Here is a 16,359-nt window from a genome sequence, read left to right as displayed (position 1 = left end):
CCACCAAACAGGACTATATCATCTGCGTATTCTAAGTCGATAAGTGGACCTCCTTGAAGGAGATTAATGCCCGAGAATTCAATCGACGAGAATGTTATTTCCATCAGTAGGTCTATGATGAGTAATTTTATTGTGTAGTCGCAAATTCACTTGATAACATGATATTAAAAGTTTTATACGAAATATTTTGAGATTAGGATATTTAAGATATACATGTTAACAGATCAGATGTGTAAAGTGTAAAAGGTGTAAGAAGGTTGTGTGTATGTTGAATTTATACAGTTCATATCATTCAATATGATAAATGAGTAAATAATGCACATACACACGTGTCTTGCTTTGTCCCCTCTTAAAGTAGTTTAAGTTGTGCTAATGAGGTGTGGTAACTTGAACTGACGGATATATATGCCTGATCCTACGTTGTGGCCAACTGACTGACGAAAGTATTTTAAACTTAGATGTGTATATCCTTTATAGTCTCCAAATGGATACTATACGGCTGCTGCACAGTAGGAACTTGTACCAATCGTGATTAGTACTTTTTAACTGGAAAATTCCAGCCTGGTTGCTGAATTACTTACAATGAGTAAGCTAGTAAATTTTCTTTTGCATACGCATTTATGGTTGTGTATATTCTTTCTCCGATATACTTGCTGTCAATAAAAACTCGGTTAAAAATCGCAAGCTGAACCAATCTTCATCAGAAATGAGTGTTTCTGATAAATGTCTCTTGATATTTTACCAACGCTGTTTTCGTGCTAAGAAACCATTTAAACCAAACAGAATATTTTTTCAAAGCTGGACAATCCACCATATTTTGATGGAGTTTTGTTCTCTGAGCTGGAGAACAGAGAACGAAACTATCAAAATCATACACCTGACTGACACATCTGATATGGTTCTGCTAAATTGGTAACGCCATCTCGCTAGAAGTCTGTGAATTTTCTCTTGAAATCAGTCACTGATTGGTATGTAAACTAATAGATATCAGCTCAATGGTCTAGATGCTTAAGCATTCTCCGGAAGACCTGAAAGTCGCTGATGTGTAGTGTTGTGGAATCTTGTACTAGGACGAAATAGTTGTCCAGTGATTTCTGATTTTTGATGGTTGTTTAATTAAGATTAGTCGATAATATAAACTTTCATTATCAATTCGCCTTTTTGTCTATTGTTTAGGCAGAGATATTGATGGATTCGTAGTTAAAATAGGTACTTTCAACTTTACTGTGTTCCACCAGTTTTATAAACATACTGCTTTGTCCTATTGGGTTGGACATGTTTGCTTGAGATATAAAAAACATTTCACTTTCGAAAAATCGATCAATTTTTGTCAATCCCTTTTTTTTTTGTTCTAGCTCGCTCTTCACCTTACCTCCTTATTCTTGGAATCACCTAATCCTTTAGCTAGTCAGGTTTTTCAGATTGTTATACAAGAACCATTTCTCGAATGTCTCATCAATTTAGCACATTCTCCATTATTACGTGGTCAAGCTTTGGATGGAATGCTTCGTTTAATGCGTGCTTTTGGTCATCTTAAGAAAACAGATCCAAATGGCCGACAACAGTTGACGGTAAATTTATTTTGATTATTTTGATATTTGTTTCAAAGTGATACTCGTCTATGTTGGCACCACTAAGTAAGGAATACTGGTTAAGCGCAGGTTACTAGGTAAATGCTACAAATCAGTTGATAGGATTATAAATTTTTACTAACTAAATTATCTGTCGAAATTTATATTTTGATATTCCTTGTATCAACCATCAGACATGAAGTACTTGTAAATTAATTATTGTGACGGAGCGAATAGTGAAGGGGTGGTAACCTTCAGGACATTTCTTGTGAACTACTTTTAAAAATATTTTTATTGTATAACTACTAATTAACTTGACTACTATGTTTCTATGTTCCATTTGATCCATTGACTATTACCATACATCTTATTATCATTTCTAATTTATTGTTAATCAGTTATATACAGGTTACCTTGTTTCAATGTTACTTTCGACGTGTTTGTGTCTAACCATGGTTTTCTATTCTATGGTGTGATTTGACCCGGTATCCGCCTATAAATCCGAGATAGTTCCTGTGCTACGTGGATGAAAATAGATAGAACCTTGTATAAAATAGATGGAATGTTACCAACAATCGAATTCAAGATACATGTTTCATCTTATTCGGGACTCGTTCGCTGAATATGCCACCATCCCAGAGTTGTTAATTGGATAACGCGTTTACATAGGAAGGAAATGGTACTGGTTTCAAATGCCGAAGTGAACGCCAACTATGGAATGTGACAGGTACACCCTGCTGATGAGTCACAAATAGGACGAAACGCGTGTCCTGGATTTCATTGCTGGCCACACTACACCTATTCTGTGTAAACCTGTGTTATATTGACTACATAGAGGCAATCCGCATAGGATGCACACATCTCAACTAATATTTATCGAAGTTCATTTAAGATATCAACAACAGTATAGTCAAAACTAATACAAATCTTATTAATACAAGCTTTTCGACCGTCTTTTCCTTGTGGGAATGGAGGGTCCAATGGGGGTGAAGTGTGCATTAGCCCTAGGTCAAGGTTATTCGTGACGCATCATTGGTTGAAATTAAAGAATAACGCAGAAACTCATTAAGTTCATTTACTGTCGAAGGGTCCTTGGAATTTTTTAATAAACGGAATACACCCATTATGACATTAAATAAGAAAGATTGGTTCAGCGAAGAGTTCCCTTTTCGGCAAATTCATATTCAAAGCTGTACAATCGCAAATATATATACTTATTTTTACAGGGTGATAATAATACTGATAATAAACTTCTGTTATATATGGTGAGAGTGAGGTTAAATAAACAAAGGTATTAGAAAAAAAATTTTAAAACAAGGAAAATTTAATAAAATGTTGAAACAGAGATGAAATGTAATCGGAATGATCGTGGGAATAAAAACAAACCGGTTGGGGGTAGAAGATTTGAAGGGAAGATGGAAGGTGAAGCAGGTGGCTGTAAGGGAACAAGAGTATAAAGAAAGAGAAAAACGTTTTTTAATACATTAAGACCATGGTAGAAGGAAAGGTTGTACCAGTCTCTTTTGTACACATAATTCTTGTTTTTCAAAATGTATGGCTATTACCTCGGCAATGCAAAGAAGATGCAGTCTCATTGTCCTAGGAAGGCTTCTACTTACCTTGTAGATGACTTTGAACACAGAGTTTGTCTTGATTGAGTGACCTGTGTTCACAACGTGTTCGATTATAGAACTTCTTATTGAGCCGTTGCCTCCTCTTTTTAGCCACGCCGGACAATGTTCTTGAATTCTTTTGGATAAAGTGCGCATCGAACGACCTATATACCTAGCTCCACAAGAGCAGGTAAATTGGTAAATGCACATTGAGTTGGTCAGATGCGATAATTTATCTTTCAGATTATTGGTGAACAGTGATCGGTTGGAGAATAATATTCGCAATGTTGCTGCGAAGAATGTTCTTTTTAAAGAATCCGAAATTCTCCTCTTTAAGATATATACGTCTCTGTCACCTTTTCTACTGTAATTGTTTGTGGTTTCGGCATTTTCAGCTTCATGTTCTTATCAATGAATGTAGGAGGATATCCGTTTTTGATAAGAATCTAGCCACAAGAATACGAAGAATCTGTAGCCCCGAGGTCGTAGAGGAAGAATCGAGCCTTTTCAAATCTTCTACCCCCAACCGGTTTGTTTTTATTCCCACGATCATTCCGATTACATTTCATCTCTGTTTCAACATTTTATTAAATTTTCCTTGTTTTAAAATTTTTTTTCTAATACCTTTGTTTATTTAACCTCACTCTCACCATATATAACAGAAGTTTATTATCAGTATTATTATCACCCTGTAAAAATAAGTATATATATTTGCGATTGTACAGCTTTGAATATGAATTTGCCGAAAAGGGAACTCTTCGCTGAACCAATCCTTCTTTCTTATTTAAAATTGAAGACAATAAACTATATACGTAATAGCATACGTGGAGAGTGGTGAAATTCTGGTTGCTAAATCTAGAGGGATATCGACTATTATGTCTCAAAAATAACGTTAACATTTTGTTCTTGATGAATATTTTGACCAATGTGTTTTTTTTCGCCTGTTTGGTTAATTTTGTTGTTATTACCTAAACTTCTTTTTTCATTTATTCGCATTACATACAGCTCTTTTTATCGCGTTTACTTGATCCCATTGAAAATAATCATATTAATAATAATACTTCTTTGTTTGGTCACAACTCTGCTATTAACAGTAGTAATAATATTAATAATACTACACCGAATCGAACTTCTAGTATACATCGAGATGCTTTGCCTAGTTTAGCTCAATGTATGGCTGCCCTGTTAGCTGAACTACCAATGACTTCATCAAATTCACCATCATTATCATCATCTCATTTCGATGGTTTACTGAGTAGTGTAAACAATGTGGTTGATCAGTTGTTAATATCTGTCAAGGTAATTTATTGTTAGTATTGTTTTTTCCAGTTATCATTGTAATTATAGTTTTGATAAGCTTCTCAATTATTCACCATTGGTAGTAATGAAAATATTATTACATATTTCTCGTTTAAGTATGACATAATTTATCACATACTATATCTGTGAAGGTGAGAATAATATTACTAATGGTAGTGTAGTGAACGAGAACACAAGTGGGGACAACCAAATGTGAAAACCATACAGTAATACTTCATTTGCAAATTATACATCAATTGTTTCAAACTTTGTTGTTCCTTCGTTTCCATACCGATCATTCTCTGTTTTCATTATCTTTTCTCTGATTTTCTCAACCTTCTGCCGCCAAGCATTTCACTTTCGATTGATGATACATACTACTTATATCTGTAGACATCATTAGCACCCACCACAATAATAATAATAATAAGATAATGAGAAATAATTTCACACTGTAAATATAGTGATGCAATTAAGAAATATCATTGTTATTCAAGCTTAATGGTACTTCATATTTGATTCATATCTGTTCTATATTTATTTATGTGTGTTTGCATTTATCTTCAGGATCCTTCTACATCTCCAACACAATTATATCTGAATTTGCTTATTTTGGGTGAATTAGGTCGTAAAGTGTAAGTTTAAAGTATATACTTATTCTAATTCAATTTGAATTATCCCTTTGTTGATATATTTTCTGACTGAATTTTGATCCGTCTTGATTGACATATTGTCCATACTGTCCGTATTGCCTCGGTATAGCCATTATAACACAATTTGATATAGAATGGAGGATCCACCTTGGGGATTTGGAAAACTCGTATTCTAAACCAATGGTGCACATGGGCTCCAGGATCCTTAGGGAACAAATGGCGTATAAGCTTATTGTTGGTCACCGGCTGCCATGGGACTGCATTTCCTAACGATATCCCACTGTCTTGTGGATTAGACCTCTAGGTGAAAGACTCAAGGTGTGGCCTCCTAAGAAAGCCACCTGCTTCGGTTTGGGCACCCGGATGGTATTCAAGTATTCACCTAAATTGAATGATTTATGTGGCGCATATATTTTTGGTGCCTCTTTTTACGAATGTTAATATGTTTAAATAAAAATGGATGAGAGTGGAATCCAGGCTTCAAACTGCATTACTTTATCCGCTGAACTACTGTATTCGAATGGTCACTCACTTGTGCAACAGTTATGAAGTCTAATTTAATTCGAAACGGTTCGTATTATCTCACACGTTCTGGATTCCACTGCTAGCCACATTTCATCTATTATAAATGCTTATTTATTTTTCTGTGTGTTATTACATAACTTCAAGTAGGTAATAACACCATAACTATGTTGACACACACACATAAGCCTTAATCAGATTTTTTTTGGAATCTTAACTAAGAGTCCGTTTTTAAGCAAATCTTTTCTAATAACGAACAGTGGAATTAAGAACACCTATCGTTTCGTCCTATTTGGTTCTCTTCAACTGCATATAATTGCTACATTCCAATGTTGATATTTGCACCGGGAAAATTTCAAACCTTTTTAAAGGAATGAAATAGTTTATGATTATGTTAATCATTGGTGTATTCTTTCTATAAGAACCATTTATCTAAAGTATTATCCAATCACTAAAAACATTTCCTGTATAGTTAAATATGCAAGTTCTTTAATTTATTTCATGCAATTGGTTCCCTTTATGAATTTAAATAGAGCAAGAACAAACATTGATGCAGAATAGTATGAATTCATATTATTTCGAGGTTTCTCGTCAGCTGCTTACAAACCAAAATTGTGATAGAATTTTTACATGGAGATAGTGTGAAGCAATTGACATAAATGAGTGTAAATAACGTGATTACAATAATAACTATATATATATGCTAGAAACAGGTCAGAGGTCAAAAGAGGGGGGTTAATCCAGGGTGGGTGGTGTAATAATTTAGTGAAGTTCATAAATTGTGTGATAATTGTAGAGATTAATGGAATTAAATAATGATAAGGTAGATTACGTAATAATAATTAAATAGGGTTTGGAAAGTTAAGATGATTTAAGAGGATCAGGTGACGGAAATGTGTGAATAAAATTTATTTTAAGAATCAGGTAATAGGGGGGGGAGTATAAATTATCTTAGAATAAGTAAATGAATAAAATAACCAAAACACAAAACAAACAGAAACAAAAAGATTACCAGGGTAGTGATAAGTTTATTAAAGTCTCTTTTTGGATGCATAAGTCCGGTTTCAGTTTCTTAATTGCAATGGCTTCAGCAAAGCGGAGAGTGGTAGTAGTTCTTTGTCTATTGATTATTTTAAACGCGCGCATAATATCGACGGTATGCCCGGTGTCAAGTAGATGCCGAGCTATTGCACTGTTAAAAGCTTTAGTCCCTCGCAGCGTCAAGTTCTTCGGAATATGCTCAGAAATGCGAACCTGTACTCTTCTCTCAGTTCTTCCAATGTATGTGCTACGGCACGTACATGTGAATTGGTAAATGCAGTTGGAGCAACTGAGGGGAGAGGACTTGTCGATTTTCGCTTGTTTCAGTGAGCAGTATGTTTTCCATAACGTAGTCAGTTTGGCTGCCGGGTAGGTCACTTTTAAAGCGGAATTAATTCTGTGATTGATAATTCCGGCGACTTCATCTCCTTTGAAGCGTAAGGATAGGAAGCAGGTTTTCTTTTCAACTGTATCATGCTTAATCGGAGGGTTTGTATTAGCATATTTGTGGATGAATTTATCCGGATATGCATTTTCACGTAGGCATTTGGTGATTGTAGTAATTTCTTCTTCGAGGCATTCTTTTGAGCAGATTTTTCGTGCGCGGTCAAAAAGGTTTCGCACAATACCCTTTTTATAACTCATTGGACAGAAGCTGTTAAAGTTGAGATAAACTCCGCTCCAAGTATTTTTGCGGTGAATGTGTCTTTGTAGTGTGCCTTCTGATGTTCGCCTAATTCCAATATCTAGGAAATGGAATTTATCATCAACTTCATGTTCCATGGTAAATTCTATATCTTTGTGTACTTTATTGAACAGACTAAGTAGGTACATGGAGTGTTGGTGATTTTTGCAGACAAGGAACGTGTCATCCATATATCTGCAGTAGAGTGTGGTACTGTCGATTGCGTGCTTCAGTTTCTTTTGTTCCAGATGTCCCATAAATATGTCGGCAAGAATTGGGCCTAGAGGGCTGCCCATTGCTATTCCATCAATCTGTCGGTACAGAACATTGTTAAATTTAAATTGTATGTTTTTGTACACAAAAACAGGAGCTGTTTAAATTCCTGGGGTGGTAAAGGCAGGAGTTCTGGATATTCATATATGATCTCTGCCGTTTCTTCCAAGGGGATATTTGTGAAAAGCGAAGAGACATCAAATGAAACCATGAATTTGTCAGAGACATTAAGGTTTTCAAGTTTTTGTACAAATTCAAAGCTGTCTTTCGAACTGTAGGCTGCTAGTTTTTTGCGGATTGGTTCCAAGCATCTAGTGAGCCAGCGGGCAAGTTTATGGAAAGGTGATTTGGCCATCGATAATATTGGTCTTATAAGGACGTCGGGTTTATGTGTTTTGGGTAGCCCATATAAGTATGGCAATTGTGACCCTTTTGGTTTAAGTTCGTTATACGTATGATTATCTATTAGATTTTTCTTAACAAGTTCTCTCAACTTTCTTAAGACACGTTTCTCTGTCGCATCTGTTAGGTCTTTCTGGGTATTGTCAATGATAAATCTGGTGGAGTTATTTAAAATGGTCATTACCTTATTGATATATTCATCTCTGTTAAGAATGACTACACTGGAACCCTTATCCGGACGAAGTAGCATTATTGTTTCGTCTTTAATAAGTTTTTCCAATGCTTGATGGTGGTCTTCGGTGAACACCCTTGAGTGTGGGATTGGTGTCGTAACATACTGGTTTGTGATATCCACTAATTTAGATTTAAACCAACTGTGCTTTTCGTCGTTCATGGGTTTAAAGTCCGACAGTTGTTGATATAAGTATTCAAACTGGGTCTCAGTGTCTATTCTGTTGCATTTCCTTGGGATATGAAATTTGAATCCAAGGCAGAGTGCTTCAGTTTCAATTCGATTTAGTTTTTTATTAGATAAGTTCTGTATGTATTTTCGTGGGTTGGTAGGAAATGCCACGTGATTTTGTTCTTTAACAAGTGTTTAGGTTAATGTCTTCATGAATTTGTGACTGGTTTTCGACTGAACATCACGAATGAAGTTAATAAGTTTAATACGACATACAATATTCAAATCCATAACGATTTTGTCATAACCAAAGGATTCTATTTTAAGTTTAGAGATAAGATCCTTAGTACATTCAATTTGGGATTTGGTGACACGTCGAAGATTTTTTAACGAAGGAGGTATTTTACAGGCGCGGACAGCTTTAAAAATGTGGCGAGGGAAGCAGCCATCGTTAAGGCAACGTGACAAAAACTTTAATCTTGTTGTTTCTCTCGATATCCTGCAACGAATTGTCACCAACTTGTTGAGTGACTTGAAAATGTGGACAGGGAGACGGCTTTTCAGAAATTTCATGCAATTGGTTCCCTTTATGAATTTAAATAGAGCAAGAACAAACATTGATGCAGAATAGTATGAATTCATATTATTTCGAGGTTTCTCGTCAGCTGCTTACAAACCAAAATTGTGATAGAATTTTTACATGGAGATAGTGTGAAACAATGGTATCACTAGCCTTTACATAAGGAAGCATAACTAAACATTGATTTCAAAGCTTATTACTCAGGTGATTAAGTTACATTATAGTTACATAATATCATTGATACACTAAATCCGAGTGCCTTTTTAAATAGTTCATTCTTTGTTTATGAATATTAATCTATAACATAAAAACAATTGTCGGAATAACTGTTGATTGATCAGTTAGTTTTTCTTCATCAAATCCTGGTTAATTTTTTTGTCTACTTAGAGGTTACCGACAGAAAACTCTGCTCGATCTAAATTTCACACTAATTGATACTTATCCGTAAGGTATACCTGTAATCTTTTTGGAAACTTAAAGTGTCCAAACTTGCGTTACCCAGATTCATAATCTGAGATGTTACCAATGAGCGATTCACCTCGCCACTGTTAATTCCTTGATCCATATTTCCATTAATAAACAGAGGAAAATTTGTCTCAATCTGTTTTAAGATCTTAACACAATAGGCCTTTTAGTCCAACTTGAAAGCTAGCGATTCATGAGTCTTATTGTGACTGAGAAAAGAAAACGAAATTATTGATTTAGATGCTTTTATATTTTCTAATCGTTGATTAATACCATTTAAGTGTTCATAGGTGTCGGAACGATTGTTAACTCTTTATATAATCACTGTTGGAAACTTTATTTAGATTGCTGGTGAAATGCTTGAATAGAATGTGTAATCTTTATAAATTTTAATGAACAACTATCCTATTGTAACATTCATTGTCGATAATGTCAAACTGTTCATCTTAACTACAAAAAATATTGTTTCCTAAATGTAATCGTATGTGATGAACCCCATGAAAAAATTGAGAATGCGTGTTCAATTTTATTTTTTTATCATAAAGTTATTTGAGTATCATTAACCTATCAAGCAAGTAATTTTAGGCTTATAAATCAAAGACACACGGGATTGAAGTTAACGATTGTTGGTCAAAGTTATCCGAAATTAGATATGTTTACAGACTTTGGATATATATATCAACGATAGTTTACAAGAGAAATCGATTTTTTGAAACTTGATCATACTTCATAAACTCTCAGAATCGATCACAATGGCGTAGGTATATATACTTTTTGTCTTCTCTTAATTCGTGAGATTAGAATGATTTTCTATATTTCTTTCTACGAACTAATTCTTTCTCCTTGTATACAATCTTTCTTTTATACATTACTACCATCGAAGTGACTGCTTCTATGAATTCGGTCGTAGGTTCTATTCCTGCCAATGTTGTCGATGTGTACTATTATAGAGGTCCATACCAGAACGAAACAATTATCCAGTACCTCATGGCTTTCAATGATTGTCTGTAATGTAAACTATTAAATTCAACAAACTCTACAACACCTTTGCAAAATTAGTGTCTTGTTTACAATACTTTCTTTTCTCCGTTTTCATAATGGGAAGTCCTAAAATTATTATTTGTCCTGTAATTTTCTGGTCATAGTTCTGTTGCATCTTTCCTCGTTGTATGTTTGTTCTGTTTTTATCTTCCCTTCTTTTTTCCCTCTAGTGATTTGAGTTCACGTACCGATCTTCGTGATCTATTAATTTCTTGCCTGTCATCAACCAACAATTCACCTTATTACCAACAAACACCTCATACTCCAACCGGTTTATCTCATTCTACAATATCATCCAATGGATTTATGGTCAGCGAAGAAGTTAAACCAGCAGCAGCGTTAAGTTTAGGTCGAATGGTTGTTGGTAAACCAGAAATTCTTTTGCCACCATTAATTGAAAGCATTTCACAAGCTGTAAAACACCATATGCAACTGACAAACACCTCAGGATCTTTTACTAGCAGTATCGGTGCCAGCAGTGGTAGTAAAAATAACACAAGTCAACATCAATTATATTATTTAATTCAAGCTCTCAGAGAGGTTAGCTTTTTGCAAAGTTTGTCATAATATTGCAGTGTGTTCTTTGATGAATTATCGCTGTTTAGAATTTTTAAAAAAATAAATAGGGTTGTTTTGTGCGAAGGCACACCCATCTGAGGATGGAACGTACATCCTGGATTCCGTTACCAACCATAGTTTAAATGTTCTCCTTTTAGTCAATTTGTTTAGCAGAAGTTAACATATAGTTACCATCACGGTTTAAATCAATTTTCGTTCTTCATATGTCTTTAACAGTCAGTTTCATTGATATTATGAACCGACCCAAGTCAGGTAACTGTTCGGAACTCAAAGGTTGTAATTTACGGATGACGCTAACGTAACCTTCAGAATATCCACCTACCTACTAGTGTTAAATGAGGGTTATCAACCAGTGTAAGGAATTACGATCCTGATTTACAGTTGATGGTTAGGGTTAGGAATTGGATTTAATGTTTTCATCAGTGATAATGACAAAATTCTATTTAGTCGAATGGATGAATGAATTGTGCCCTAAAGTCCAAGACCCGTCATCTTATACTTGATTGGTTCTTCCATAAATTATAGTCTCGCCATAAATCCATGTCTACTGAACAACAACAGGGACGCAACAAAATGAACCAATAGAAAGTATGGGTCATGTTTACATAAAAGACTAATACCGTTTCATAATTGATAGTTAAGTAAGAAGAAAGTGATAATGAAATTAGTGAGTTCTAAGTGGTGGGCCTTTTTTAGCTCGAATATTATTGATTGGTGCGGATTTATTGAACAATGGGATTAGCACTAAATTGTATTAATCCATGAAATTGAGTGAGAATGCCTTCTGTTATCGTCGATGGGTACCTACCTCATGTCTGGCATATAGTTTAATTCTATTGGTCTTTTTTTCACTAGAATTCATTGTAGTGTACTTCACTAGGTTTTGTTGTTGTTCAATCAATGAATCTGAATGTTGTTAGTCACAATTCAACAATACCATTCTTGAATTTATGAAATATTCTGCATTTAGTTGTTCATTGTGATTGTTCCATTTTCTTTTTGCATTAAAAATTTTTTTCTAACAGGTTCTTGTTAATCTTGCTGGTCTGGATCCTAATCAATCTTTGAAACATTATCTAGATTCAATGTGGTAAGAGTTTTTCACCAGGGCTCATAAATACACTTGATCTCAATCATTGAAATCAGACTAAAAGCTGCACGTATTCATTTTGAGAGCTGAAAATTTTGTCCCATTAAAGATACATGGTATAGTGATAATAAGAATTGACGATTGTCATAATCAGTGCTTTACCTACCTACATATGCGTAGTTTGTTTTTGTCGATCTCACCTCATATTATCATGTTTACATCAGTCCTCTAGATTAATGAAAACAACTGTTGCATTGTTGACTTACTACTAAACAGATCGATCTTTAAATCCCTTGTAATCAGCTTTATTTTCAGTTAATTAGTGGTCGTAAGAACGTTTTACCAATGGTACTCTATATTTTTTTAAACGTGTATTGTTCTTTTTTCTTATTAAATTAATCGTATTTTTCTATTTTCGAACTATTTATGGGTTGTATGGTATAGTGTTTCAGCTAGATTGGTTGGTAAAGCTTTTTTGGGAAGGTTTATGTTGGCACTTCTTGAATGGGTTCCGTGTTTCCAAGGCTCACAAAAACCTCATGGATGTGGTTTTTAGAGAACCTTTGTCCAGTAGGTCTTTTGTGCGTACCTCGGTATCGTAAGAAGGGCAAGTAAAGGATTTTCAAGGTTTTTATTTACCCTAGAGAGTCTGCATGCATACTAAGTAACGCATGGATTTGACATATATACAGGTATACCTACCCTGTGATCAAATACACGTTACATACACACAGGTTTTATCCTATAGCATACATAAAAGCACATTCATCCACTTGGGAGGGTAGATGTTCACCGCCTCGTAGAAAAGTACCTGCTACAACAGACTGTCTTCTATATATTACATGCATATCATTCAGCCCATAGCTACCTCCGCAGTACTTCCTGACACACACATAAGCAGAAGCATTCTCTCAGAGGAGGTTGTTGGTCACTTGTCCCTAGTATTTGCTACCATATCTTTTTATTATGTCTTCAACCTGATAGATTAGGATGCTGATTTTGTTAGACATAAGGCAGACAATGTTTCATCTAACGTCTCCACTGTACGACACTGCACGCACACCCTTTGCATATACCTACATGCGTGAACTACATAGGCCCGAAGGCTTCTGCAATTCTTATTCATATGCATGCACATCAAGTGGCTCGATGTGGTTAAGTGAGCCTCGAGTTGGGACCCGAATTAATCAAAGACCACATAGTGAGTGATTAGTCCTATCTCCGTCGGCCACCTAATTTGGCTAGCAGGATTGTCCCTACTATCCAGCAGCGCCTCGAGGACGCTTTAGATCGGATTTCGCCGCCAGTGGCACGGTACCTGGCAATAGACTCACTTAACTTATGCCTGTCATTTTTCGTGCAGGAGCATAGGCCGCCAACCAGGATTCTTCAGCCAACTCTATCTTCAACTATTCCTTCCAGTTGTTCTCAAGTACTATTCATCGTCTTCGATGTCTGCCTCCGATTCTCGACGTGTTAGATTCTTCGATCTTCCTCTTTTCCTTTTACCTTCATCACTCCAAGTTAGCGCTTGCCTCATGATGCAGTTTGATGATTTCCGCATTGTGTATTCCTTTTCAGCTAGAAGCTGGTTTGTTCTCTGCCATAGTAAGTTGCTACTTATGATATCTGGCCAACGGATCTGAAGTATCTTGATTTTATAGCTGTTTATCAATACCTGTACGTTTTTGATGATGGTAGTACTCTAAGTTTCAGATTCGTACAACAGAACGTTTGTTTTGAAAATTGTGGCTTTAATGATGTCTGACAGTTGTTTTAGTTCCATTTATTCTTCGATTGTAAGCGGTAAAGTAGTGTGCTAGTAAAAATCTATCCAACTTTGAAACATTGCATAGTTTTTGACTGCAGAAGACTACTATTCATGGCTTATAATAACTTTGTTCTAGGTTTTAATCCTGAATTACGCAAGTAATTATTAGACTTTTGTCGGTTTTGTGTTACTACCGTATTACTCCATTGATACGATGAACCTAAAAAAACCCACAGAATCATTTTACTTTTTAATCAAATACTGTAAACAGCGTATCATTTCAAAATGCATTAATCAATGTGTAATAGTGGTTAATGTAATGCTTCTTTGATCGAGATGAATAGCTGCCCAGTAGTAACATTCCCAGTTTGTAAAGTTGAATGACGGTGGTTCGAACAACAAAATTGCAGTTATAACTTGTTGATGAGCGCCAATTAACACGAAATACAATTCAAGCAGCACTCTCTGTCGAATGCTTCCAACTAGTTAACATACATATCACTTCAACCACAGTTTTTGTTTAGCTGCCGTTAAATTAAAAATAGAGTCGAACCCCTTTCCACTTAAAAACCGTGTTTTCTTATCACTACATCTTTACTCATAAAGCATGGTTAAAGGCTTTAAATAAATCGGTAATCGGTTAAAGTAAATTACGGTTACATGAGTATGGTTGTTGTTTGCCCAGTAATCTCCACTAAATAACATAGTTGTAGCCTCTTCACAAATATTTTGTTTTCGTATCTTCATTCTGTATTAGGTCCCTTTTATTAGCGTGTTCTGGTTTATCGGAAGAAGGTACACGAAACCTAGTCTCAGAATGTCTTGGCCGATTAACGTTGGTCGATCCTCCGCAACTAGTTGGTCGTCTACGTCAACAGGTAATATTTACTAATTGTCTTTTTGTACCATACTTCCGATTTTGATTGACAGTATTTTGTTTGTTTCTAATATTCAGTTAAATAACAATTAATCGTTTTCTACAATCATTTGTTAAACCTATTTGGTTAAGTTCGGGCTTTTTTCAGGAAATTAAGTATTATTTTATTGATATTATCTTGTGTAGCATTACCTAGAGCCTACACATATTTCTCTAAAATATGTGTATTGTACTGTAACTACTCATGAGTAGCTAGAGTTCACCCTACCAACCTATTTGCAAGCTGACTGTTCTATTATCGGTTAGTCCCGATATAGCCTATTTAACCGGTCATTTTTGTACCTCTGTACGTTGAGATTCGATTATTACTGTTGAGCTCATTACCTTCATTATGAGTTTATTATAAACTAGATTTAATATAAGTATCTTAACTCTACGAATTGGTAACATTCATTTTTCAAAGTGTAATATGGTGTGTGGTATCAAGGATTTTCGGGTGCTTTTTCTGTTCACCTAGCTAAGTACATAAATCTCTACCTGACATGTTAAAAAATTTCACACATAATGTATCATTGTATTTTAGCCAACAAAAATATTCACTGCACTTACCCGTGTAATCATTTTCTACTCTTTATTTTATAGCTGAATTCACCTGAGGCTTCATCGTCAGTTTTAATGCGTTCAACATTAGTTACTGCGGTGAAATTCATTCTAATCGTTACTGATTTAGACGCAGGTACAATGACAAAATATACCGGTCGTATGCGTTACGATCTACCAGACGTAACATATTTTACGGTTCCATCTCAGGAAACTCCTATGCCATCATCACCTGTGACTAATGACATTGAATCAGCTTTACGAGCTGGTAGTCCTCCTGCATTGATAGATTTTCTTGGTCGTCTTGCAGATCAGGAATTATCAGTTCGACGTGCAGCTCTTGTTGCATTGAATACTGTGGCACACCATAGACCTGGTCTTGTACGTCCATTACTTAATATACCTATACAATTGCCTGGTTCATCAGAAACATCAACTCTATTAGATATGTTATGTGCAGAAACAGTTATACGAAAAGAATTGATCCGTGAAGTAGAGATGGGTCCATTCAAACATCATGAAGACGATGGTTTAGATTTGAGGAAGGTGAGTTTTATTTTTGTTTGCACTTAATTTATAAAATAATTTGATTAATCACACTGTGGACTGATCTCAGTTAAATCACCTCTAAAAGTGAGGAAAAACTGGACAGTTATTTCGTCTTAGTATTAAACTACTCAGTAGCTGTGCTTACTCACGATCTTACCTTTGATGGAATTCAAGATGTTCAGTTTCGCGGCATGCAACTAACATTTATACACCATTATTTCTCACTAGAATTGTTGAAAGTACGTCTCGAAGTTAGTCATTAACAAAGTTAACCGTGTACACCATTAGATTCCGGTTTAATGATCTAAAGGTTAATAATCTCACGCACGAGTTGACGGTTCTGAA

General features: G+C 35.2%; 1 protein-coding gene across 1 annotated transcript in view; it reads left to right on the top strand.

Moving 5' to 3' along the window:
• The window catches only part of CAND1 (Cullin-associated NEDD8-dissociated protein 1), a 125,008-nt gene that overhangs the window by 39,262 nt on the left and 69,387 nt on the right, over positions 1–16,359 (top strand). Inside the window, exons 20-26 of the mRNA XM_051218094.1 lie at positions 1,356–1,571; positions 4,190–4,483; positions 5,051–5,118; positions 10,719–11,088; positions 12,153–12,217; positions 14,746–14,866; positions 15,508–16,011. Coding sequence (XP_051064530.1) covers positions 1,356–1,571; positions 4,190–4,483; positions 5,051–5,118; positions 10,719–11,088; positions 12,153–12,217; positions 14,746–14,866; positions 15,508–16,011 — 1,638 coding nt within the window. The remainder of the gene's footprint in view (positions 1–1,355; positions 1,572–4,189; positions 4,484–5,050; positions 5,119–10,718; positions 11,089–12,152; positions 12,218–14,745; positions 14,867–15,507; positions 16,012–16,359) is intronic.

The sequence above is a fragment of the Schistosoma haematobium genome, chromosome 7 (assembly GCF_000699445.3).
Source record: "Schistosoma haematobium chromosome 7, whole genome shotgun sequence".
Lineage (NCBI taxonomy): Eukaryota > Metazoa > Platyhelminthes > Trematoda > Strigeidida > Schistosomatidae > Schistosoma > Schistosoma haematobium.
The sequence above is the reverse complement of the archived record's forward strand: the minus strand, read 5'-3'. Positions and strand labels throughout refer to the sequence as shown.